This window comes from Aethalodelphis obliquidens, unplaced genomic scaffold, assembly GCF_003676395.1.
Source record: "Aethalodelphis obliquidens isolate GAN/ISIS:26980383/991018 unplaced genomic scaffold, ASM367639v1 scaffold4, whole genome shotgun sequence".
NCBI classification, from domain to species: Eukaryota; Metazoa; Chordata; class Mammalia; order Artiodactyla; family Delphinidae; genus Aethalodelphis; species Aethalodelphis obliquidens.
The window spans coordinates 22,461,401-22,489,150 of NW_020837948.1; the positions used below are offsets into that span (position 1 = coordinate 22,461,401).

General features: G+C 38.4%; 1 protein-coding gene across 1 annotated transcript in view; it reads right to left on the minus strand.

Moving 5' to 3' along the window:
• Positions 1 to 6,195: 6,195 nt before the first annotated feature.
• Positions 6,196 to 27,750, minus strand: part of LVRN (laeverin) — an 87,229-nt gene continuing 65,674 nt past the window's right edge. The window contains exons 13-20 of the mRNA XM_027099741.1: positions 27,046 to 27,101; positions 23,187 to 23,340; positions 21,643 to 21,737; positions 19,597 to 19,704; positions 18,692 to 18,859; positions 18,333 to 18,470; positions 11,580 to 11,655; positions 6,196 to 8,739 (exon numbers count right to left, since the gene is read on the minus strand). Of these exons, the coding sequence (XP_026955542.1) occupies positions 8,599 to 8,739; positions 11,580 to 11,655; positions 18,333 to 18,470; positions 18,692 to 18,859; positions 19,597 to 19,704; positions 21,643 to 21,737; positions 23,187 to 23,340; positions 27,046 to 27,101 (936 nt within the window). The 3' untranslated portion in view covers positions 6,196 to 8,598. The remainder of the gene's footprint in view (positions 8,740 to 11,579; positions 11,656 to 18,332; positions 18,471 to 18,691; positions 18,860 to 19,596; positions 19,705 to 21,642; positions 21,738 to 23,186; positions 23,341 to 27,045; positions 27,102 to 27,750) is intronic.

Below are 27,750 nucleotides of genomic sequence, written 5' to 3' on the forward strand. Positions count from 1 at the left end.
TTTATATTAGATAAAATTGACTTTAAAGCAAAAACTGTAACAAAAGACAAAGAAGGACATTACATAATAAATGATCAATCCAAGAAGAAGATTTAGCAATTATAAATATATATGCACCCAACATAGAAGCACCTAAATACATAAAGCAAATATTAATAGACATAAAAGGAGAAGTTGACAGTAACACAATAATAGTAAGACACTGTAACAGACCATTTACATCATTGGACAGATCATCCAGACAGAAAATCAATAAGGAAACACTGGCCTTAAGTGACACATTAGACCAGATAAACTTAATATATGGATATAGAACATTTCTCCAAAAGGAGCAGAATACATATTCTTTTCAAGTGTACATGGAACATCCTCTAGGATAGGTCACATGCTAGGCCACAAAACAAGTCTGACTAAATTTTAAAAAACTGAAATAGTAGCAAGCATCTTTTCTATGCTTTCTACAAAGCTGTGAGACTAGAAATCAACTACAAGAAAAAAACTGCAAAGACACAAACACATGGAGGCTAAACTATATGCTACTAAACAACCAATGGGTCATTGAAGAAATCAAAGAGAAAATAAAAAATACCTGGAGACAAATGAAGACAAAGCATAATGATTCAAAATCTATGGGATGCAGCAAAGGCAGTTCTAAGAGGAAAGTTTATAGTGATACAAGCTTACCTCAGAAAACAAAAAAAGACTCAGATATACAACTTAACCTTACAACTAAAGGAAACAGAAAAAGAACAAACAAACCCAAAGTTAGAGAAGGAAAGAAGTAATAAAGATCAGAGCAGAAATACATTAAATAGAGACTAAAAAAAAAATAGAATAGATCAATGAAACTAAAGCTGGTTCATTGAAAAGATAAACATAATTGATAAACGTTTAGCCAGACTCATCAAGAAAAAAAGAGAGAGAACCTAAATTGATAAAATCAAATAGAAAAGGAGACGTTACAACCAATACCACAGAAATACAAAGGGTCATAAGAGATTTCTACAAACAATTATACTCCAATAAGATGGACAACCTAGAAGAAACGGACAAATTCTTAGAAATGTACAATCTTCCAAGACTGAATCACGAAGAAATACCAAATATGAATAGACCAATTACCAGTAGGGAAATTGAATCAGTAATTCAAAAACTCCCAACAAACAAAAGCCAGATGGCTTCACAGGTGAATTCTATGCAACATTTAAAGGAAAGTTAACACCTAACCTTTCCAAATTCTTCCAAAAAATTGCAGAGGTAACAATGCTCCCAAACTTATTCTACAAGGGCAGCATCACCCTGATAGCAAAATCAGTCAAAGATATCACAAAAAAAGAAAATTACAGGCAAATATCACTGATGAATACAGAAGCAACAACCCTCAACAAAATATTAGCAAACCAAATCCAGTAATACATTAAAAGTATTATACATCATGATCAGGTAGGATTTATCCCAGTGATGGAAGAAAGTTTCAGTATCTGCAAATCAATAAATGTAATACACCACATTGATAACTTGAAGAATAAAAATCCTACAATCATCTCAATAAATGTAGAACATTTTTGACAAAATTCAACATCCATTTATGATAAAAACAGTTAACAAAGTGGGTATACAGGAAACAGCCCTCAACATAATAAAGGCCATATATGACAAGCCCACAGATAACATCCCATTCAATGGTGAAAAGCTGAACGCATTTCCTCTAAGATCAGGAACAAGACTCTTGCCATGTGTATTTAACATAGTATTGGAAGTCCTGACCACTGCAATTAGGAAGAAGTAAAACTGGCACTGTTTGCAGATGACATGATGCTACATATAGAAAATGCTACAAGACACCACCAAAAGACTACTAGAACTCATATAAGAATTCAGTAAAGTTGCAGGACACAAAATTAATATACAGAAATCTGTTGTGTTTCTATACACTAACAGTGAACTACCAGAAAGAGAAATTTTAAAAAAGAATCCCATTTATAATTGTATCAATGATAATAAAATACCTGGAAAGAAATCTAACTAAGGAGGTTAAAGACCTATATTCGGAAAACTATAAGACATTGATTAAAGAAATTGAAGATGACACAAACAAACGGAAAGATATACTGTGTTCTTGGATTGGAAAATTAATATTGTTAAAATGACCATACTGGGGCTTCCCTGGTGGCACAGTGGTTGAGAATCTGCCTGCTAATGCAGGGGACACGGGTTCGAGCCCTGGTCTGGGAAGATCCCACATGCCGCGGAGCAACTAGGCCCATGAGCCACAACTACTGAGCCTGCGCGTCTGGAGCCTGTGCTCCGCAACAAGAGAGGCCGCGATAGTGAGAGGCCCATGCATCGCGATGAAGAGTGGCCCCCACTTGCCACAACTAGAGAAAGCCCTTGCACAGAAACGAAGACCCAACACAGCCCAAAATAAATAAATAAATTTTAAAAATATATACAGTGAAAAAAAAAATGACCATACTACCCAAGGAAATCTACAAATTCAATGCAATTCCTATCAAAATACCAAGGACATTTTTCACAGAACTATAAAAGATAATTCTAAAATTTGTACAGAAACACAAAAGACCCTGAAGAGCCAAAACAATCTTGAGAAATAAGAACAATCCTGGAGGTATCACACTCTCTGACTTCAGACTATACTACAAACCTACAGTAATTGAAACAGTAGGGTATTGGCACAAAAACAGACACATAGATCAATGGAACAGAACAGAGAGCCCAGAAATGAACCCACACTTATTCAGGCAATTATTCTATGACAAAGGAGGCAAAACTATACAATAGGGGAACAACAGCTTCTTAAATAAATTGTATTGGTAAAACTGGACAGCTACATGTAAAAGAATCAAACTAGACTACTTTCTCATACCATATACAAAAATAAACTCAAAATAGATTAAAAAATTAAACTAAGACCTGAAACCATAAAACTCCTAGAAGAAAAGTTGGCAGTACACTCTTGACATCAGTCTTAGCAATCTTTTTTTGGATCTCTCTCCTCAGGTAAGGGAAACAAGATAAAAAATAAACAAATGGGACTGCATCAAACTAAAAAGCTTTTGCACAGTGAAGGAAACTATCAACAAAAGGAAAAGGCCTCCTACTGAATGGGAGAAGATATTTGCAAATGATAGATCTGATAAGGGGATAATGTACAAAATATATAAAGAATTCATAAAACTCAACATCAAAAAAACCCATTTAAAAAGTGGGCAGAGGACCTGAATAGACATATTTTCCAAAGAAGACATACAGATGACCAACAGGCACATGAAAATATTCAACATCACCAATCATCAGGAAAATGCAAGTCAAAAGCACAACGAGATACCACCTCACACCTGTCAGAATGGCTATTATCAAAAAGACAACAAATAACAATGGCTGGTAAGGATCTGGAGAAAAGGAAACAAGGGAACTCTTGTGTACCATATGACTGAGGAATTCCACTTTCAGGTATATATCCAAAGAAAATGAAAACACTAATTAGAAAAGATATATGCACCCCTATGTTTATTACAGCATTATTTACAATAGCTAAGATATGGAAGCAACCTAAGTGCCCATTATTGGATGAATGGATAAAGAATATTATATGGATAAATACAATGGAATATTACTCAGCCACAAAAAAATTAAATCTTGCATTTTGCAACAACATGGATGGAACTAGAGAGTATTATGCTAAGTGAAATAAGTCAGACAGAGGAAGACAAATACGATATGATTTCACTTATATGGGGAATCTAAAAAACAAGACAAATGAACAAACATCAGAAACAGAGTCATAGATACAGAGAACAAAATAGGTGGTTGCCAGAGGTGAGGGAATTCTGGAGAGGAGAATAATAGGTAAGGGAGATTAAGAGGTACAAACTACCAGCTACAAAATAAACGTCACAGGTATGAAATGTACAGCATGGGGAATATAGTCGGTAATTTTGTAATATCTTCGTATGGTGACGGATGGTAACTAGACTTATTGTAGTGACCATTTTGTAATGCATAGAAATACTGAATCACTGTGTTCTGCACCAGCAACTCTCATAGCGTTGTAAGTCAATTATACTTCAAAAACAAACAAACAAACAAACCCATATAAAGAGATCAGCTTTGTAATTACCAAAGGTGTGGGGTGGGGGGATGGGATGGGGGATTACATGAAGGTAATCAGAAGATATCAACTTCCGGAGACAAGCTAATAAATACTAGGGATGTAATGTACAACATGATAAATATAATTAACACTGCTGCATATTATATATGAAAGTTGTTAAGAGAGTAAATCCTTAGAATTCTCATCACAAGAAAAAATTTTTTTTTTCTATTTCTTTAATTTTGTATCTATGGGAGACCATGGATGTTCACTAATCTTATTGTGGTAATCATTTCTGAAAGAAATAATACTTACTCTCTATTATGGAGCATTTTTAGGACAGTCTCCTAAAATGAGACCTAAGACCCCTGGCCTCAATAAGGACTGTTCTGGCTCATAGAAACTGATGGGACTAATAGACTGTGTTGATCCCAGGTAAGATATGCTAAGATTGAGGGGCCATTGTAAATGATAGGGTGACCACTGCATGAGGATAAATAAAAAGAAACTTTTGCAAACTCCATGCTTAGTACTCATTTACTCCTCCGATATGTATCTATCAACACTCAGGGTCCAAGACTCTTCAAGTCATCAAACTAGCCCACTTTCAGCAGAAGCCTGAAAGCAGAGAAGGTGATATTTTCATTTTATTCTTCTTGGCATTATTTGTGAGGGAAAGTAAAGCGAGAGGAAGCCTCTGACCTGTCTTACTTAGTATTCTGCTACTTTTGTGGTTGGCTTTTGTACCCTTTGATATGTACCCATCATTATTTGAGTACTTTCTTATCCTTTAGTACAAAGAGATGTTCTATCTCAAACTGTCCCTTTCCTGCCCCATCCCTGAAATCAGCCATTTCCCCAAGAAGCCCTGGTTCTTTTAGCAGAGCATGGCATTTAGAAGCCAAGATCTGGGTACTGAATGTGCTCATTGTCATTGAGGTGTTGTTGCTCCCAGGCCTTCTCAGTTAGAAAGTTAAAGTCTATATCTATATCTGTATCTACATCTATTTCTATATCTATATTTGTATTTCCATCTATGTCTATATATATCTAGAGAGAAAGTGTAAGATATGTTTACAAACACACATTTACATCTATATGTATAAATCTATCCATGTATTGAGAACAGTGAAAACTGCTAACATCAATACCTCTAACTCCAATCCAACAAAAAAGGGTTCATTCTAGTTTTTCCTTTTGAATATCTGCAACTCCCTTCTCCAGCAGTGAGAAACCTGAATCTTATTATCATTTGTAAATTTTCTTATTTGAACCATACCCCCTGTGGTAACCAAGCTCCCATATCTGCCTCTCCCCCACCCCATGTGGATGGTGTCCTCTCCTGCCTCAGGCTCTGATACCTTATGTTGAACCCTCATCCAGTCTGAGCCTCCTCTCCGCCCCACTATGGGACTCCCCATTCTCACCCTGTTTGGGCTCTGACTGTCCATGTTGTAAGCTCCCTCCTTGCACTGTAGGGCCACTCTACTCACTCTTCATGGGCTCTGACATCCTGTGCCAAGCTGCTCCCTGGTGTGTGGACTCCCTCTTCACCCACTCAAGCTCTTACACCTCATTCCAGGTCCTGGGCCTCCTCAGCTGCCCCTCAGCTCCCACTGGTGTAGACGCTTACCTTGCTCTGCCTCACCTTTAGGACTGACCTGTTTATAAAAGGAAGGGAAGAGGAAGAGTCCAGATAACTCTTAAATAAGAGTTGTGCTGTGAAGAACATATTTGCTGAATGTTGTTGAATTGGTGAGAAGATTGAGCTGGAGGCAATATACGTGTAGTTTCAAATGCTTCTGACTATGCTATGTAATTCTTTGTATCCGGGGAAGCAGTTACATTCACTTGTAAACCTCCCTTAAGGCTTGGGATTGGACTTATTAATCCTGCTAGAGTATGGATGGAAAAAAAGCATTCACTGGAGTAAACAGGAAAAGTAATCAAGTAGAAATCCTTTTTAAAGCTCATTTTGCTTCTTCATTCATTCTTCAGAATAAATTGCTGTACAGATTGGTCCCAGAGCTCTGAATTACAAAGCATCTAGAGTGTTCAAGACTAAGGCATTTGTTCTCTCACTTAAGGTCAACAATGAAAAGTCACTGAATAGGTCTGAGGAGGAAAAAAGCATAAGATTATAAGGAAAACTTTAATTTCTAATGCTCAAATTAAAAAAATCATGAATACATTGTATATCTTGTTAACCTGCTTTAGGATGAACAGTATAAACTAGATGGGTTGAAAATATTGTGTTATAGTCGGCGTGCTAATAAATAAGCTGATTTATTGGTTAATAAAGTATTTATACCATTTAGACAAATCTGACTCAGTATCACTCCCTGACTTATTGCTATCACAGTAATCAATCAATAATTACTTCTTTTTATACTAAGTATAAGGTACAATATAATAAAATATAATGCTTATCTGGAGTAATTGGCTTCATCCAAGTAAGAAAATTTGTACATTATTCAAAATTCTTGTTCGTATTTAGAGGAAGGACTATTAACCAAATATTTGGGCATTTGATTTTGGATAAACATTTTTGGTGCTGTTTAATTACTAAAGAAGCTAAGATATAATGGAATTTTAATTGTCAACAAATGGTCTGAAGAGCCCAATGTGCTCCTTTGGTAGGATCAGGGCTTGGCATCACCAATAACAGGCATCAGAGCCCACTCAGCATCTCGAGCGCCAGCCTCCAAGCACACTTGGTCGAATGAGAGCACAGGAGGGGAGGAAGATCAAGGAGAGGGGACATGGACAACCAGGCAGAAGGAAGGCAGAGGTTACTGGAAAGGGAGAAGGAAGACAGGGGAACACAAGGGAGGGGGAGGGAGTGGAAGTGCAGGAGAGAAAGAAAGGAGGAGAAAGCAGTTGAGAGGACACGTGACATGGTTATCAAAAGATGAGATGGATGATTGGAGGAGATACGGGAAACAGAGAACGCACGTTTAAGAAAACACAGGAAGATACTGCACACGTAACAATTTGAAGACATGGAGACGTTTTATTGCTTATATTTTAAATTGCTAAATTTAAAGAAAAATCTCTCTGACCTATGACCCATGGTCAAGTCTGTGCAGGCTGTGCTTTGGTCTGTTCTCATGGCCAAGTCCCATAACCTCCCATTCCCTCTCAGGGAGTATCTTCTTGTGAAGTGACTATGAAAGTGAACTTTTGTCTTGCGTATTAATTTGTGGGTACATTAACTTACAGAAGAAATAGGAAAAAACCCTTAGATCACATTGTCTTGAGTTTATATGACATATTTAAAGGCTTTTCATTGACATAATCCTTAATCTTTACAGTATCACTTTGAGGTAGATAGAAGATCTGTAGTTTTACCCCCATTCTGTAAAAACAAAATTAAAGTGAAAACAAGAATTAAATGGTATACACACAAAATCTAGAGTAGGATGATTTGCCTTAGCTGTCCTGATTAAATCAGGGGTAACAAAACTAAGCTAATTCCGTACTTTGTGATTGATGAAAATGTTTAAAGTTGTCCAAACTACAAGCAGGTTCAATTTGGCCAAATGAAACCACATTTCAAACTTAATCTGCTGAGTGCAAAGCTATAAAGATTATGCTCTGGTTAATCTTTTAGTTCTATTACTCTTTATCTGACCATTGTCCTTTGCGATGGAGATTAGCCCATAATTGCTATTGTCTGTTGACATCATCATTTTTGCTGCTAAATTTTGGCTGAAGGAGTGTCTGTCCCACAGGTGAATTACAGTCAAGAGCTTCAGGGCAGAGCCTTGCTTTCCATTTGCTCTCCACAACAGCAATCCTAAGGGTACTTCATAGATCCTACGATTCCAGGTCTCTTTGTGACACCATAAAGTTAGTAACCAGTAAAGTGTGGCGTGATGCAGCAGGCACCGGGGAGAGAGAAATGGGCAGGAGGAGACACATTTCTTGCCTTTGGGGCACTTCATGTGGCTCACAAAATTGTCTGTTTCTTCTTTTTAAAACTTGCATTTCTTTGGCTTGTCTGTCTTCTAGTGAGTATTATTTTTCTGGTTTCTATTTCTTTACACTGTTGTGTCATTTGCTCATTACTCTTTTAAGTATTGAACTAAATAAACCCTAGAGTATTGCAAATCTGTATTTCCCTCAGAAAAGAATGTGCTCATTACCCAATGATGTAATATTCCACTGGCCTTCACAACTGAACAAGCAAAACTTTCTACGGTAAATTTGTTTTTCCAAGGCATTTAAAGTAAATCATGTGGTTTATAGCCCAACATGAAGCAAAATCTTCCCCAGAAATACAGCATCATTGGCAAAATCCTCAACAATCACTGAGCCTCAGGGCCAAACATGACAATAGGGGAAGAACAGGACTCTGAGTAGTAAATGTGACTGAAATACGAATAACAAAACGTGTGGTTTTCCAGACTCACAGAATATTGGAAGACAAAACCGTGAGCACATTATAATATGCAAGAGAAGGGCCGAAAGTTGCCACTAAATTATGTGTTTTTCTGTAGCCACGCAGCTATCCTGGCACTTCGCTCCTTGTTTTTCAGATTTTCATTCTTTATTGTCTGTAATTTGGCCTGAACTGTGAGTCTCTGGTGCTCCTCCAACATGTTACTGCAAAACTGCTGCAGCTGAAAGGACAAAGAGACGGTTGGTCCATCAGTGCAATTGAACTTCTCCCTTAGGCACAGTAAGACAAAGTTCATGTTAAGTAGCGACATGATCTTGTGAATGGATGATGACAGTTGGAATGAATAGAAATGTCTGTCCCTATATGGTGTGTCCCTGAGGAGACTGTGACTGAGAAAATGTGATGAAGACCACATCAGTCCTGAAGAATCCAATGCAGACTGGAAGCTCCAGGAAGTAGGAACTTTGTCTATTCTACTCACTGCTCTATTCCCCAAGCACATAGTAGGTGCTCAATCAAGATTTCCAGAATGCATATTGGATATTATACAAGATTTGTAGACAGAGACACAATGAGACCTTTCCTTATTTCAAAAGAAACTTTGCAACTTCCAAAGTTCAAAACTGGTACACAACATCCATGTCTTTACAAATGTTACCCTTTATTTAAGAATATTTATAGTGGATTCATCCACTGGTTAAATTCCTTCATTGAGTCAGGTCAAGCATTCAGTTATGGGAATGTTTGTTGCAATATTACATTCAAGCCAGACAGATCCCGATTGAATAATTGGGATAATAATAATTGAACTGAATAAATCATATTCCAAAAGTCTATTTCTGTGTCATTGGATTATAACTCAGAACACACATTACCATAAAATGACAGTGTACCCTACCAGCTCACAAAAGGTCACATAAACCCTAATGTACTTGAAATTAGGTAGTAATAGGGTTGTCAAGCCTAACTACAATGCAAAAGACAAATAAGGTTCTAGGAAAAAGTAGATTAAGGGGCCAGGAGCAAACCTCCCATTCTCTCCCACACCTGGGCATTCCTGCCAGGCAGTGGGAGCCACACACCAGCAGCACTACCCACGATTGAGCACCTACAGTGGGTGGGAGGGGAATGTGTCTGTGGGACTGTGTGTGTGGGGCTTCACAGGTGCTTGAGAGCATGAGTGAGGACAGGCTCCAGCAGGGTGGAGTAGAAAGACCAGAGCAAGAGATAAGGAGAGTGTATAAAAACTGTGCTGGTGTGGAGGGAAAAGGAATTCATATGACTTTCTTTTCATTTACCATTTTTAGTAATTGTTTTCAATATTATCATGTGAACCAATACATTGCAGTAGGACTGTTGGTCATTAACAGCTTTTTGACAAAAATATTCATGGTAGCTAACTCACTTGTTTTCAAAATTACAATAATTTAACTACTGCTAAATCCATTTTTGCATTTTTTAAATGAACTATCAGTGATTATAGAATTTTGGAACTTTGGGGATTGCTAAAGTTATACAAACTTCATTCATTCGTTCAACAACAACAAAACTACTGGGTTTTGTAGAGATAAAGATGAACAGAGGCACTTTTGAAGATATCAACACAAACTCGGTTGATTCTAGGAGCTTTTGTTCCAGGATTTTTGGGTGTGCCCCTCACTCTCTTGTCTGGGGAATCCTTGATAAATCAGGTCCTGACAGCTCAGCCTCAGGCAGGCCAAAACCCAAACAAAGATCGTTCCTTCAGGAATTACCAGTTCTTCCTCTCTCTCTCATAGTAACAACTATATAGGATGATTTGGGAGCACAGAGGAGGAGAGGGTGTAAATTAGTTAGTTAAAAATTTCCTAGAGGGCTTCCCTGGTGGCGCAGTGGTTAAGCATCCGCCTGCCAATGCAGGGGACCACGGGTTCAATCCCTGGTCCAGGAAGATCCCACATGCAGCGGAGCAACTGGGCCCCTGCAGCACAGCTACTGAGCCTGCACTCTAGACCTCGTGAGCCACAACTGCTGAAGCCAGTGAGGCACAACTACTGAAGCCCGCGTGCCTAGAGCCCATGCTCTGCAACAAGAGAAGCCACTGCAATGAGAAGCCCGCATGCAGCAACGAAGACCCAATGCAGCCAAAAATAAATAAATTTATTAAAAAAAAATTTCCTAGAATATGTGGTTGAAGCAGGGTCTTAAAGGAGGATTAGGAATTACCCAGCCAAGGACAGGCATGAGGAGGGCACCCCAGACAGAAGGTAGAGTGTTTCTGAAATCTGGGAAATGTGCAACAACATGATAATTTAAGAAATTCTGTTAAGTGGTACAGTGTAACTAGAGGAAAAGTGTTTGGGGGTACCTATGCCTCTTATTCTCTGACACTGGTTGGTGAAGTGGGCAAAAGTGAAGCTAGGGAGTAACGCAGGGGCCAGATTATGAAGGGCTTCATGTGCTAATGACAAGATTTTAAAATTTCTTCTAAAAACTATGATGAGATACTGAAACTTTGGGAGCAGGGCAATGACCGGCAGTGATGTGATGGATGGGATGGAGGGAAGAACAGCCTACGCCAGGGAGCCCGGGCCATAGTCTACTGCAATAATTCAGGTGAAGTACAACCCTCCATGAACAAGAATGGTCTCTATTTCAAGAGCAAGACAGAATTAAAAGACATTTCCTGGGCTTCCCTGGTGGCACAGTGGTTGGGAGTCCGCCTGCCGATGCAGGGGACACGGGTTCGAGCCCTGGTCTGGGAGGATCCCACATGCCGCGGAGCGGCTGGGCCCATGTGCCACAACTGCCGAGGCCCGCGTGCCTGGAGCCCGTGCTCTGCAACGGGAGAGGCCACAGCAGTGAGAAGCCTGCGCACCACAATGAAGACCCAACGCAGCCAAAAATAAATAAATAAATAATAATTAATAAAAGACATTTCCTGCACAGTGATAATACCATGAATGGAGCATAGAATGTAACAATTCAGAAAAGCATATTATTTTTAATTTTAGCAACTCCAAACTACACAAAAATGGCTTCTAAATTGTCTTTATAATGCACAATATCTATAGTACTTACCTCTAAGATCTGTAAATCCGTACTTATGGTTCTCCCTATTACGTATAACAGAGTAACCAATGATTGTGTTCCATACCTACAAAGCAACGAGATGCTAATAATGAGTGGAAAACGTTTGGCAAGACAAAGCTACAGAGCAGATAAATGCTAAGTATACAGCCCTTATTAATTCCTAACTCCCAAATCTAAGCAAAACCATATATGAACTTGTTTAGCTTCATCTTTTCATAGAAAATTCATGCTATAGGAAAGTCTATTAGCACAAAGAATTATAGTTTAATATTGATTTGTGTAACAGATAGTTTTAGAAGTTTCATTTAAATATAAAAAGCTGTTCTTAAAAACAGTAACAACAACTGTTTTTATCTTTCAAAATGAAGTGGTTAGAACAGATGTCACATACCCAAATTAAGAAATTTTAAAAGAGAATAGGTAGGGCTTTCCTGGTGGCGCAGTGGTTGAGAGTCCGCCTGCCATGCAGGGGACACGGGTTCGTACCCCGGTCCAGGAAGATCCCACATGCCGCGGAGCGGCTGCGCCCATGAGCCATGGCCGCTGAGCCTGCGCTCCGCAACGGGAGAGGCCACAACAGTGAGAGGCCCGCGTACCGCAAAAAAAAAAAAAAAAAAAAAAAAGAGAGAATAGGTAAATACTCAAAGTATACCCCTTAAAAAGTGTAGTTAATATAGAATCAGTTTCAGAAACGCTGACTAAAATACCCTGAAAGCTTATTGAAACTTCTGCATTTGTATATGCTTTTTGGAAAGAGATTCTCAAAATGTTGGTGATCCCTGAGGGCTAAGTACTCTGGCTTTCCTTAAACTCCCTCAAACAGGTATGGTAACTGAAACTTCCCCTTTAGTTTAGTGACCTTGAGTAACTGACAAGAATTGTCTGAAAAACAGCCATGAAATGTTGCTATGGAAAAACAGCAGATACATACCTGCTCAAAGTGTTGCTGTAGTTAAAAAAGTAAAGAAAGACTTTTGGATGCATTAAAAAGGAAAGAAAATTTAAAAGGTTAATATAATGGCCTGGACAAGAAAGGGTTGAATCAGGATTCTGTCTTGATAGTTGATAGTTAACACATACAATTGGTTTACTTCAAAAATGTATACTTGAAATTAAAAATTGTAAGAGTTAACATCGGCATGATATGCAGACAAAGGTGAGAGAAACACAGTGCTTTTGTCCTTTTTAAGCTCCCAGCTATAACTTAAGCTGAGTCTACTTCAGCAAAGTGGAGGATAAGAGACTGTCTACATATAATTCAGGCAACCAAATCTGTTTCTATGGGGAAAGAAGAAATATTTCTTAGTTCTTCATTTTGGTTGGCCAGGTTTAAAAAGCCTGTGAAATGACTCAAGAAATTTGACAAAATTTGCAAAGAAACTGAGTTCCAGACTTAAAAAAAGTAGGAAACAAAAGAAAACTACCTACGTTGCTAAATGTGTGATTTTTCTACCAAATACAGGAGAAAGGTTACCCCAGAGGCAGGGCTGGGTTTGAAGTTACCTATAGTTAGAAGCATTGGGATGGAGATTAAATGAGATAATGTACACTGAAGCACCTATCAGGGTGCCTGGCACACTTCATTCCTTCCTGTTCTTGAAAGTTTCAAGAGGAGATATCTTTGAGACAGATGATTTATCCTTCTGGTTGAGAGAGCAATCTCTTTGAAACAGTACTCAACAAAAATATATACATTACAGATAGCTTAGCCCACCAGTAGTCAAAGGTATTAACATGAAGACAGGAGGCAACGTTTGTCAGGATAGTTGCCCTTTCAAGAAATTGATAACATTCAGTGCTAGTCAGCGTGATTTGGGACTCTAGTCTATCTCACCTTCCGCTTCTCTCCTTTCTCACATTTGCCCTCCCTTCCCACCCCTTCCCCTGCCATGTCTGATTTCCTGCAGCAAGCTTGGCCACTTAGGCAAGCATGGAGGCAGCCAGTTTATCTCGCCTGACCCAGAGATAGGCAGTGAAAATGGGCCCTCCAGTGCTTGGACACAGCACTCCAATAACATCTTAATTCTCTCAGTTTGTTCCAATTTAACCCTTTCAACTCTATGTTCCCCATCATGAAATACAACAGAGTAGAAGTAAAAATGAGTGTAAGTTTCTGCTATATTTAAAAAGGATAACCAACAAGGACCTACTGTATAGCACAGGGAAATCTGCCCAATGTTATGTGGCAGCCTGGATGGGAGGGGAACCTGGGGGAGAATGGATACATGTATATGTATGGCTGAGTTGCTTTGCTGTGCACCTGAAACTATCAGAGCATTGCTAATCGGCGAGACTCCAATTTAAAATAAAAAGTTAAAGAAAAAAGAGTGTAAGTTTTTCAAGCATAGGACTTTAGCCAGTATCACATATTTGGAGAAGAAATAAGGGGTTTGGTGAAGAAGAGGGTAAGATTCGTTTTGGATCAGTTGAGTCTGAAAGTGATGATACCTTGTATTCTATATTCAAATAAAGCTAGGGTATTGCTGTAGGCGGTGAAGCCTGAATCGTTTTATGAAAGCCAAAAGCAACATAACAAGCATGAAGCAAACATCATTTCTACCACATCCAATAAGAAGTCACAAAAACCCTATTGTTTCGTGTCTATTCACACATTTCTTCATAGGAGCTATGCACAAGTGCAGGTTCATACTGATTTCTCTGTAACCTGAAAGATGTCTTTATGGTTAGTGGAAGCTCCCTCACTGGGATCAGTATCCAAAAGATCAACTCATCTAACAATTAACTAAATACCCCACAGCTACCAGTGCAGTGCCCTGCACGTGGGACTGAGAAGCAGTATCAAACCAAAGTTGTTTTACTCAAGCAAGTGTTCCAAAATATATATTCAGATTAGGCTCCCTGGGAAGAATTTGGGGCCTGGCTAAGGGGAGCAGATGTTCCTGGACTGCTATTGGCAGTGTCTCAACTCTAACGCTTGACCAGCCCTATTGCCTCCTTTCCAGGGCCCTAAGCTCCAGCCAGTTATGACGATCAGTCCCAAGTCGGACTCTCAGCCTTGCCCCCAGGCAATTACTGGTGTCCTCCCTTCCATGTAGAAGGTGAGTTTTTCCACCTGCTTGTTCAAATCCCCCGTCTTCTCTTTGAATCCCTAGAGCACTCTCCATCTGTCCTCTGTAACATTTATCGGAGACCGTGTCTTAATCACTTTATAACCCCCAACAACAGCTTGAACTAACTGTGCCTTGGCATAGAAAAACCAGAACTTCTTATTACCAGAAAGAACTTTACAGCTGATCACATACGACATCTTTCATTTTATGCAAGAGGAAACCAAGGCCTAAATGTTAACTAATAGGCCATCAATAAATAAATGTTGTTCTAGTTAACAGTTCCAGATGAGAGGGTTAGAGAATTTAGTTTCTCATCTGTCTTTCGCTTGGAACAACTGATCTACTGGCAGAATGACACTTTGTTTACATTAGCATAGATGGTACATAGCAGGATTACAGTGACAAGACGCTGGGCTAGATGCTAGATTTCCTTCTGACGGGCTTCTTGGAGCTTTATGATGCTAACATATACTGTGAATTTGTGGAGGTTAAAATAGACAGTTTCCAAACCGATGGGCTACTGTCTCCTTTGTTCACAGAAGGCTTGTCAGTGTCTCCATGAATAACGCTCAGTGAAACACACTGGAGAAATACCAGTTTCAAAGCTAATTTGCAAGTGATTGGTCACATTATAGCAAATTTAAAATAAATCCTTTTCACTTAAATAACATAAAATTTAATTTGTCATCGCATTTGTTTACTTACACTTTTATACTAACTTTATCATTTTATGAAGACTGGTGACATACAAATATTCATGTCAAATATAATTGTTTAATAAGTGCTGAGTAAATATTCTGATGTACAAAGAATAAGGTAAGCATTCCTGTGCCATTTTAATGTATATAACATTTTAATTATTAATTTGAACTTTTATTCCCTCTTAACAATCCATATATAATATTACTGTCTATTCAAAATCATTTGCAAAATTCAGCAAGACTGGTGACTATAAATCGAATCCTAAAAATAAATGTTTTAGATGTAGAAGGCAAATTTATTTGAGTCTCAAAGACTTTTTGTAGCAGAATGTGTAAGAGGAGTAACTGAGCTTAATGTATCATAAACAGAAAAGGAAAGGCATCTATTTTATGAGCATGGCATTTTGTTGATAAAAGATAAAAACATTTAAGCCATGGTTAAAAGTGAATGCATTTAGAATTCTAAGACCTTCTTAGGGATAATGAAATACCTGTTTAGAGTTTTTTTTTTTTAAAGGAAGTCCTTCTATACTCGTATTTAATACAGTTAAATCATTTAAATTGCCAGACAATGGACTTTTTAGAGAGCGCTGCAAACATGTTTCTGTTCTCCAAATGCAGAAAAAAGTTCTTCTGAGGAATAAAAATTAGCACATACTTAAATTAAGAGCAATCTTTCCCATGGGTTGCTCAAAGCCATTTGGGGGGCTTAACTAGTTACATGTGCTGTGTATGGTATAGAAAGAGAGGAGAAATAAATTGAGAGGCTGTTTTACCCCTTAGAGCAGTGTTGTCCAGTTGAATTCTCTCTATCTGAGCTGTCCAGTATGGTAGCTACTGGCCACACTGAGCACTTAAAACAAGGCTAGTACAACTGAGGAACTGAATTTTTTTTTGTTTGTTTTGGCTGTGCCACAAGGCTTATGGGATCTTAGTTCCCCAACCAGGGGTCGAGGATTGAACCTGTGCCCCCTGCAGTGGAAGCATGGAGTCCTAACCATTGGACCACCAGGGAATTCCCTGAGGAGTTGAAGTTTAAATTTTATTTAACTGTACTTAATTTATATTTAAATAGCCATATGTTGGCTAGTAGCTATCATATTGAGCAATGCAGGCTTAGATATTTTTTTAATCCAGTGTCAATTGGTTCCATGTTAAACTACACCGGGGTCAGCTGGGGTGCTAGAGAAAGGTATAGATTTTGCACCCTATTCTGGCAGATTCTGATTTTCAAGGGGTAGAGTGGGCTTGGGAGTCTTTAGGTGTAGGAACCACCTAAAGCTGCATCTTCCTCAGGGCCCGGCAGGGCATCTGAAGGCATGGAGACTGTTATAGGCTGCAGTGATTACAAGCTGGGTCCTCAGGAAAATCATCACTTATTTTTTAAAGGAGCTGTTCTCTCAGCAGTTTAATTCCAAAATTGCTGCTAGATTGTTCCGCAGGATGCTCTGGAAGAAAACAGTCAGGGACTGTAGCTGAAGTGAATGATCTTGAGCAAAATGATCACGGCAGCAAGAGGGCAGATGGCTTCCAGTCCAGGCAAAGCTAGGCATGTCAGCCCAAGAGGGGGCATGATGGGGGTCAGAGCCTTCGATACAAGCTCCAGGGAGAGAGAACAGAACGTAACAGACAGCCCTACGAGGCTGGAACCTCTGAAACCTCATGGAACAAGGCTACCTGAGTAAATACTTCTGATTTATAACCAACTCCCAAATTCCCACTGGGAAGTAGGACCTGGGAAGGAGGGCATTACCTTTAATGACTTAAACAAAAATGGAAGACATAATTTACCCCCAAGGTCATAAGGCTCTCTGAACAATGAACCTAGAATGATAATTTAAAACAAGAGATAAGGCCAATTTTCTCAATATTGTGAGTATGCTATGCATGTCTCCCTGATGAGCCAGAAAAACGGTACTGTACAAAAGAGCTTTTATCTACATGTTTAAAATTTCTGATTTAAAAATACATTTTTGGTGTATTGTAAAGGTGTTCAATACATGTCCATAAAAGAAAAACATTCCATTATTTTGCTGTATAAGAGAACCATATTCAGATTCTTAAACATTTATATTCTAAATATATCTTCTGTTCCAAAGACCTAAATTTATTTGCAAAAAGTATCTTCCAACTTTACAGCTGTGTATGTACCTGAACTGTTGTCTACTCTGATCTGCTAACTCTTCAGTATGTCAATAGTTGTAGGACATATTATTCGAGGCTTTTAAGAATGCATGGTTCAGGCTTTCAGAGACTGTGAAGCTGGGGAGATCCTGGCCTGGAGAAGGATGCTGTCAGATCTCCTTGTCTTCCCAGCCCTTCGACCCTCCCCTGAAGCCAGCCCCTCAATAAAATGGCTTGATCCACCCTCCCACCCCTCGCAAAACGAACGTATGGTTAAGTCATGTTCTAGAAAGAGCAGCTATCGAGGGTATGCTGCCTGACTTGTGCATTTCAACGTCTATTTTACCTGGCAGGCTAAGTAGCAAGCATATTTAATCTTAAAAGGTGAGAAACATAAAAAGTTCAAGAACATGGAAGCCAGATACATAAAGGGAATCTGACAAAAGGCACAAGCAATATCCAAGCTTATGTAGTAATGAACATTGCTGTTTCTTAAAGATATGGTGATGTACTTCACAAAAGAAATGAATGGATGATGTACACTCATACCAAAAAACATGACTTGCTCTAATCTGTGTCTCTGAAGACAAGATTCTTAGTGGGCACAGTGGGAAATTGAGGTAGATAAGTACCCCATGCAAATCTACATTCACAAAGAAAGCCAAAACTGAGGATAAGTGACCTTATCTTTCACACAGCTAGTTTGTGGTGAGACTAAACGCAGGAAAATGTATCAGTTTTCTAGTCAATGCAAAGGACTTTAGTGACCTGGCCAGACTAAAGTTGAGCCACTAGCACCAAACCAATGAACTAAATGAAAGAGAGGTCTCCCATTTCCTCCTTACCTTTCACTCACAGCTTGCCAATTGTTGATTAAAAAGTCCTTTGCAACGTATCGGCCAACTTCAGAGGCTGCCACAGCTTCGATTATATTTGTTTCATTAAAAGTGGATGGAGATGTAGTGATGGCATACTCCATATATCTGTAAAAGCGCATGTGGCAGAAAATAAATACGTAAACATTATCCAATGGAAAGAGTAAATTTAAATAAATGGAGCTAAAATCCCATATGGTTCTAAGTTACTGAATTATAAGTATGTTTCATATTAATTCTTATATTAGCTCATTTCTATTTTTCTCCCTTTGGTTTATTAATTGCATTCCTCCACCAAGAGCCCTTTCAAGGTAAGTTGTAATAATCACCTGTTAAGTATCCACGGATCTTTACTGCAGCTCATTGCATAAGCAAGTTGAATCCTTTCTTCTTCCTTTGTTTTATTATTGTAGATATTTAACAAAAAATCCCATTCTTTATCATTTCCCAAGGCAATGCCATAACATAAAATCACATTTTTAATCGGATAAGGTATTCTGTAAGGTATAACACACAATGATATTTTTCATAGCAGTTAAGTTATATGTTAATCTAGGTTGTCATATAGTTAGAAGTATAAATCTAGAAAAAATGTCTGTGATCTCAGATATAAATATCAAAAGTAGGAATCTAGAGAAGCAATTGTGAAAACTGTCATTCATATTAACATCTTGAGATCGTCAAATTAGTTTAGAAACTGAGGAGTTTTGAGGGAGAAGTAAATTAGAACAGTACAAACAGTGTATGTTGATAACTCAGTTTGGTTTCATATCTTATTATCACATTCTCTAAGAGTCCATTTGAGGTCATATTTTAAAGGTAATATAATAACACCAGAATGACAGAGTGTTGGTCTCAGGTGTCAGTGAGACTGCAAACTTACACAGAAAGAGATGTACTGATGCACTTTTATATATGTGAATAAATAACTATAATGAACAACCTAAATAAGACTCGAGATAACCACAGGTGCGTATTAGGGAATGCACCGGCAATGAGAGGTCCCGGATGAGAATTCCGTGTATAAATTCTAATCTATTGCTATGCACAGACCTCCATGAGACAATTGTGTGTGTGTGTGTGTTTTAAAGGACATTTGAAAAAAAAAGTAAGAGAGAGAGATTATCTAAGTAAAAACAAAATGTTCACTCCCAGAGTAAGAGCATCGAAAGGAAGAGAAATTGTTGGTGCTGAAACAGAACAAAAAGAAGGGCAATTACAATATTACACTTACTCATTCTCTGGATGGTTCATCCAGTTTTTGAAAAGGTCTCTTGACAGCTGAAGACAGTCCTCAAGACCCAACCAACACGCAGTTCCAAAAAGTTTTTCCAGTGATATTCTTGAAGGAAATATCAAAGAAAAACATGTATTTTTCATTACTGCATTGATTTTTTCTGCCGCCAAGAATATGTGTTTCATAAAAAGATGGGTATTTGAAAACATCCTTCCAATAACATCAGGTTTGTTAAAAAATAGCCTTTGTGGATGGCAACTGTATTTAAGGTTCAGGGAAATATTTGCTGAGAGGCTCTCAGGCACCAAATAAGCTCCAAGACTGGTACTTTTTGAAAGTAAGAAATAAATTACTGCCTTCCTTCATCTCCCTCAAACACACACGGGTGTACACACATGCCACATCTGTTATCAATTTATTTTTCCTCCCTTATACAATAACTCCCTTACAGATAACAAAAATGACTTTTAAGTATCTGATATAACACACTTAAAAATAAAGTTCTTTCTCTACACATGAGAGCAGAGGGAATGGTTTATTTCTCTCCTTCGACAGCGACCCTCTCCGGGCTTAAGCTTCTGTTTCTTCCTCCTGGCTATTAACGTTGTCTCCAGAAAAAGAATGGAGGTTTCTGCTTTGTTTTTATAGCTGAGCAGAGGTACACATTCCCATTGCAAACGAAATAAGTTCAAAAGAACATGGAGAAGAACAATGATAAAGCCAGATGAGCGGTGCCTTGAGGTGTTGCAGTTTGGAGTAAGAGGTAAAGGAATTCAAATGGATCAGGAGTTTCCGGAAAATGCCAAGAGGCAAATCTCCATTGCTCCACCCTCCCTCCAGTTTCATCCCAGCCTGGCCTGACCTTCTGATAAGCAGAGGTAGAATCTCCAGGGGGGAGACCTTCTGAGAGACAGCTCTGAGCACTCATTTACACATTCACTCCTCTCCCCACCCACCCCAAACTGGTAGCAGCAAGATGGAATTCTCTGGAAGCACAGTCTAACTCCCTGAGATTGCTCTGAAGAGAACTGGCCCAGGGATGCTACAAAAAGCAGGTCACTTCAGGCCAGTTTAGGAGAGCCAAGGCCATGGCTGGTTAACAAAGGTGCTGCCTGGTTGGGCCTTTCTGTTTGCCTATACAACTTGCCTACCCACTTTCCATCCTAGCTCATCCCCGCTGTCTTCCATCCATCTGTAAATCCAACCATATTGTTTGTCAATTCACACGCCCTAGCTCTAAAATTTCTCCCCTCTCAGAAGGATACTTGTGAGAGAGAATAACCCCACCTTTTGTATTTCTTACTTGGTCTAATTGGTTTCGGCTTGATGTTGACTAGAGCTGTAAATATAATCCCTGTACCATTCATTGTTGGTCACAGATTCCCTCGCTAAATCTGGAAGCCCAGCCTACACACACAAACCTTGTGTCACAGGGAGGCCAGCGGTACTGCAGCCCTGTTTTGTCTTTCACCCCCTTTCCAGAGCAGCTTGACAACAGGCATAGTCCCCTAACCGAACCAATGATGGGGAAATCATTTGCAATACTTGGTCATGCTCACACACAGATGACTGATACAGTTCACTGTCAACCTCCCTAATCATATCTGCATAATGTTAGAATTTCTGTCTGACATAAATAATGGAACTTTTCCCTCTGTCATCAAGAATATACAGAGGGGATTTTTTTCCCTGTGTATCCTTCCTATACCCTTCAATTTGTTTGTATAGGCTGGTTTTGCTTAACACAACCCTTCATCAATAGTACAACATACTTAAGATTTCAACCAGTAGCCTAAGATTGGAGAATATAAAGCTATAAATTCCTGTGTGTACTTGTATGTGCTTCGCAGGTAAATTAAGATTCCCAAACTACTATTTCCTATTAGGATACATGTAGCTCACTAATCCCAAATCTACTATTCTCAAATGGCACACAAATCTCTCAGTGAATCATAACTATTAGTATCTTATTTTATGAATCTGGAAGCCTATCCGTTAATATGAATTATTTAATTCAATGATCACTGGTCAAAAAGTACTTACAGAGCTAAATAGTCATCCTGCAATGTTGTCACATTTTCACGAATTATAGTTGAATAAGTATTCCATATTGAGATAAGTCTCTTTAACAGATACTTCTATAAACAATAAAGAAAATATACTGTTAGTTCTGCTCACAACACCCAATTTACACTGCTTTTCTCTTTGACTGAAAAGACATTAACAGAGAGGTGACAGATATTTCTTCAGAAGTAATCTTTATTTGTCACTAAATGTATAACTTTTAAAACCTCTATAGGTTCAGTTTCCTCAAACGTAAGCAATACGTAAACAATATGATGTGTGTCAGCACACTGCTTGGCACATAGTAGGAACTCAATAAATATCAAACATTCTTATCATTTACTATCACCCAAACATTTCCAGTTGTCTTTAAAATAGAGAAAAAATGGAGAAATATAAAACAAACTTTCTACCTTGAAACTTCCATGCTTAGTATATATATATCTCTGAAAAAACAAGGAATACTGATTTATGCCTTGGATTAATTTAAGCCCTGACTCCAAAATAAAATTTCTTCAATTGAGCTATCGGCTGGTAAATAATAAGGTTATAATAGTCCTACACTTACCAATACATCCCTCAGAATAAATTAATGTTATTCATTGAAATTTTTAAAAACAAACATTAGCTTTTACTTCTTCACTCAAAACCAGTGATCAGATGTTATCAGTGAGCCACCTTGATCCCACCAACAAGTGCCTTCTCCTACTGGTCGCCATGCCACATTCAAGTACGTTCCCATCAGCACTTTGTACACTAGATAAAAGAAAGTCTGGAACCCCGAAGTGCTTGCGATCTCGCCTTCAGACTGCCCCAGACTCTCACTTGGAATCATCACCTAAGACACTTGCTGTTTTGTTTGCGGCCCTTAACTCTCCGAGGGGCTGCTCCCAAACTTTGGCTTTGGTTTTACCTGTGCCATCTTTCTTACAATCACTGTTAAAGATCTAATAACAGAAATTTCCCCTTTTATAGATGTTATTTTCCCCTTTTATAAGGACAAGTTGGCATGGTTATTTCTTCATTCATTAACTCTAATTTCACCATCTCTCTTCCCAATATCAAAAGCAGCTTCAAAATGTTTACTTTTTTGGAATATAACTCTCTGGTTTTAAGTGCCGGCCCTATAAATCAGAGGATATAAATCATGGATATAGAGTTGTGAAAAATCATTCTGTGAGACTAACAATCTTTTAGGGAAACAGCTGTTAATAGATACTATCCTTTTTTAATAAGAAAAAAAAGGTATACCATTTCCATCCACTTCTGGTTTCTTAAGACACATTTATACCTCACCAAGAATTAAGAAACTGTCCAAACTTCTCTCATACTCATCTCCTAGACCAGGTCTATGACTAAGGTATTTTCTTCTAAGAGTAAACAACCATTCCTAAGAAAATGAATATATACAGAACAAATAGACTATTCTTTTGGGAAAGACCGCTTTCACAGACACTATCTAAAATATGGAAGGAGGAAGACAGAAATTTAAAAAAAACCCCATCTAACAAGAATGAAATTACCTTTAATAGTGGATATATATCATGGTTGTTCACATCAGAAACGAGATCCCTGGTCACTAGGTTCACCAAAACTGCATGCCACACTATGATTTCATCTTCTTCAGCAAGGTACTTGGTTAAATCAAGTGCTGTTTCAATCTCTATATAACTGTTTCTGTTTGGTTTAAAAAAAACCCACAGACTCAAAAACTCATATTTGTTCCATGCTTCAGTGCCTGACTTCAATAAGGTATATGAAATCAAGAAGCTAGAGGGTAAAAGTGCCATCTCATCGATGAAGTAGAACCCAAGCGATGTGGACAGACCCTCAATTTCAGCTTGATAGGTTCAAGTGCCCAAATTCTTGGAGGTTGTAGAAAATCCAGGCCAAATGTTGGGCTGATTGTCAGGCACTAGAATATTTGTGCATTTGGTATACATTCTTAAGAGACTATAATTTCCATTCAACAAGTATTAATTAAAAGTCATTATCTAATGCTCTGCCAGATACTAGTAGGAACACAAAACAAGTGTTGCTTACCAGCGAGGAGCTTATTACTTAGTGAAGAGCTGAGACTTGCACGTAAGAAGGTGTTAATCAAAGGCCCTAGCAGAGGCAACGAATACAATAAAGTAGCAAAGAAGAAAAATATACGCATGTGATGGGAGAGGCAGGGAGGCCTTCTGGAGAAGGAAGTTGAGAAAAGCAGTGAAGGAAGGGTAGGATTGGAATAAGTAGAGAGATAGAGGAAGGCAGTTTAAAGTGGGAATTAGTGCGATAGGCAAGAAGATAAAGTGGGAATTAGTGTGATGGGCAGACCAAGTTAACCGAGGCAGGGAATTTCTTTTATGTGTAGTGAGAGATGGGAGTTAATAGGTAAGGTAAATCAAAAGTGTGGAGAGCCTTGAGTATCAGGATGAAGAGTTTACATGGGGTGGGAAGGTGTTTAAACAGCCGGGGTAACATCATGAAATCAATACCTTAAAATTTTGTTGCAACCGTGCTGCAGAAAACAGAATGGACTTCTAATATAAATAGAATTCTAAAGGACTAAAGCCTGGAACCTAATGCAATAGGCTAGCCAAAGGGTGATGGAAGCTTGGCTTAGCATGGAAGCAGTGACGGTGGTAAGTGAGGTGAGAATCCAAAAGACATTCCCGAGAACCCCAGAGTGAATAGATAAGACATGATGACTTGATGGGAGATGGAGAGAGAGAGAGAGCAGTCAAGGATATCTCTGATGTTTCAAGTGTGGGGATGGGAAAAGTAGTAGTAGCTTCGACAGAGAGAAATTGATAGCAGGAGCAATTTAGAGCCAGAAATAAAGTTCAGTGTTTAAGGTACTGAATTTAAATGACCACAGGATAAACAGAAGACAGGAGGAGACAAATAGACACCTAGATTTAGAAGTCATCAACATATCCTTTCATAAACATTTATTGTGTACCTTATATCTGCTAGGCACTGTACATGTACATAATAAAATGATCACTGAAACCATCAGAAGGCATGAATTATCCAGAGGAAAGATAGAAGAAAATAACATAACCATGATTGGTCTTAAGGATGCTCACGGCAGCAGGAAAAAGAGAAGTCAGATCCTGGAGGAGAACTAGGTTTGCATATTGGAGCCTCAGGAAGTCAAAAAAGAAGTTTGCAGGAGGATGTGGTTAACAGTATAAAGTCATGATAATCTTAGAGAAATGTTTCAGCAAAGTAGTGGGCGGGGAAATGTGCTGTACATCACATGGGGAAAAGTAGTAAAAAAACGAAGGATAAAATATGCAGACCTTCATTCAAGAAATACAACAGGCCAAAGAAGGAGAGAACACACTGCATCATTTATTATGTGTACTCCTTAATTTTACTGTCTGGAATTTAAGTTCTGAGCATATATTCATTTTCCTGGTTAGAAACTTATCAGCAGAGCTTATATTGAGTAAATCCAATATAAATGAAATCAATAATTCTGTAATACACTAAAATTCAGGCTCATTAAAATTATACCTACAGTCATCATCATTGGGTAACAAAAATCACTTCAAAATCTTAATTGATAATCTATTTAGTTCCAGAAACTTTTTTTTTTTTTGGATACATCAATTACTTTATTTCCGTAACTTCCAGTATCTTAGAAAAATATGAATACATCTTCTACAATCTTCCTAAATTTATCCATTTAAACAGTTAGGGGCTTCCCTGGTGGCGCAGTGGTTGAGAGTCCGCCTGCCGATGCAGGGGACACGGGTTCGTACCCCGGTCCGGGAAGATCCCACATGCCGCGGGGCGGCTGCGCCCGTGAGCCATGGCCACTGAGCCTGCGCGTCCGGAGCCTGTGCTCCGCAACAGGAGAGGCCACAACAGTGAGAGGCCCGCGTACCGCAAAAAAACCCACAAAAAAACCCAAACAGTTAGCAGTCTTTACAAATGCAAGTCTGAATCACTTGTATTTTACCTAAGTTTTTACTCTTGATTGAGATTTTTAAAATAATGATTCTTATACATTTTGCAATAATCCTATAAATATTTAAACACTATTACTTTTTTCTGTTTACATCATCTCTACTGCATCCTTCTAAAGGTTTTCCTTTAAGGGCTTCCTTTTTTTTTTCTCATGGAAAGGCATTTTATTTTATTTATTTATTTATTTTTACAAATTTTTTTTATTTTTGGCTGTGTTCGGTCTTCGTCGCTGCGCACAGGCTTTCTCTAGTTGTGGCGAGCGGGGGTTACTCTTCCTTGTGTTGTGCGGGCTTCTCATTGCTGTGGCTTCTCTTGTTGCGGAGCATGGACTCTAGGCGCGCGGGTTTCAGTAGTTATGGCACATGGGCTCAGTAGTTGTGGCTCGCGGGCTCTAGAGCGCAGGCTCAGCAGCTGTGACGCATGGGCTTAGTTGCTCCGCGGCACGTGGGATCTTCCCGGACCAGGATCGAACCCATGTCCCCTGCACTGGCAGGCGGATTCTTAACCACTGCGCTACCAGGGAAGCCCAGGGCTTCCTTTTAAAACATTGAATTTTCTTTGCTGCTCCTTTAAGAGTCTTTCAAAATTTCTCCATAATCAGTTTAAACCTTATTATACCAAAGTTAATTTGATTGAAAATATACGATTTTCATATAATTAACTACCAAGTTTTGACTTGAGAAAGAACATATTCCTTCTTGTCAAATTGTTGTAAAAAACATTGTTTCCTGTGGCTTTCATTTCTAATAGTAGTAGATGTTATTGCTCTTATCCTGATAATGACTTTTTTGAATTGCCTTTTTTTCTAATTCTTTTATTGTTGCAAAATACACATAACATTTGTCTTCTTAACCGTTTTAAAGTGTATGGTTCGCTAGTATTAAATACATTCATATGTATAACTGATTCAATTTGCTGTACAGCAGAAACTAACACAACATTGTAAATCAACTGTACTCCAATAAAAAATTAAAAAAAAATACATTCATAATGTTGTGCAACCATCATCTCTATCCATCTCCATAATTCTTTTCATCTTGTGAAACTGAAACTCTGTACCCATTAAACAATATCTCCCCATTGCCCCCTCCCACCCTCCTGCACCAGCCCTTGGCAACCACCAGTCTTTCCTTCTCTCTGACTCTAAGTACCTCATGTAAATAGAAACATACAGTATTTGTCTTTCTGTGCCTGGTTTATTTCACATAGCTTAATGTCCTCAACGTTCATCCATGTTGTTGCATATTCTAGCAACTTTTATATCATAAATTCCACAATAACCACAGAATTTGATCCTAATCTTAATAAGTTAGGGCCTGTATGTACTAAAGAACCAAGTTCATAGTGATGAGGTTATTATTTTTATAAATTTCTCAAGGTATACGCTAAAATGATGAAAGAAGAAAATATACTCACTTAGACAAGGAAAAGGCATCATCAACCAACTGAAGTCTGTGAATAACAGGAATAGCCTGCAAATGAGATCCAAAAATGTTCAGGAAAAGATGAGAACATTTTTAGTGAAAAAATAACTTTCAAAATAATAACAACATTAAAGATCATTGCTGCTTACAAAGCACTTTCATGTGAATTATGTACAGAGAAATGATCATTTCTAAGGATAGTTCCCATAATTTATTTATTATACATCTGCTTTTGATAAGTGATCCCTCTGGACATCAATCATAAGGCTTAAATATGGCTGAGAGTTTTGCCAAAATACTCTGTGAAAAACAGCATGTTAAAAAATAAAACAGGAAGCCAAGTTTAAAGGGCCTCTCCAAAACAGAAAGTATACATTAAATCGTATCACAATGTCCAAATTGTTGTCAGGGGACTTTTTGGCATAGGAAGCCTTAGAGAATATTACTTAGCTCTATTTTGGCAATAGTGAGGTACTCTTTTCAATGGTATCTCTCTTCTCAAGAGTTTACTAATTTGACACAATACCACCAACAGAGCCCTTTGAATCATGAAAAGGCAGGAGTTAACTGCCAACCTAACTCCTCAGGCTTCGGTTTGCGCTCCCTGGCGTTGTCAGGCCACAGGACTCTGTCTCAGCTTGTGTCCTAAGGGTGCCCAAAGTTTCCTACAGCAGTCCTTCAATACCCTCCCCAGCAT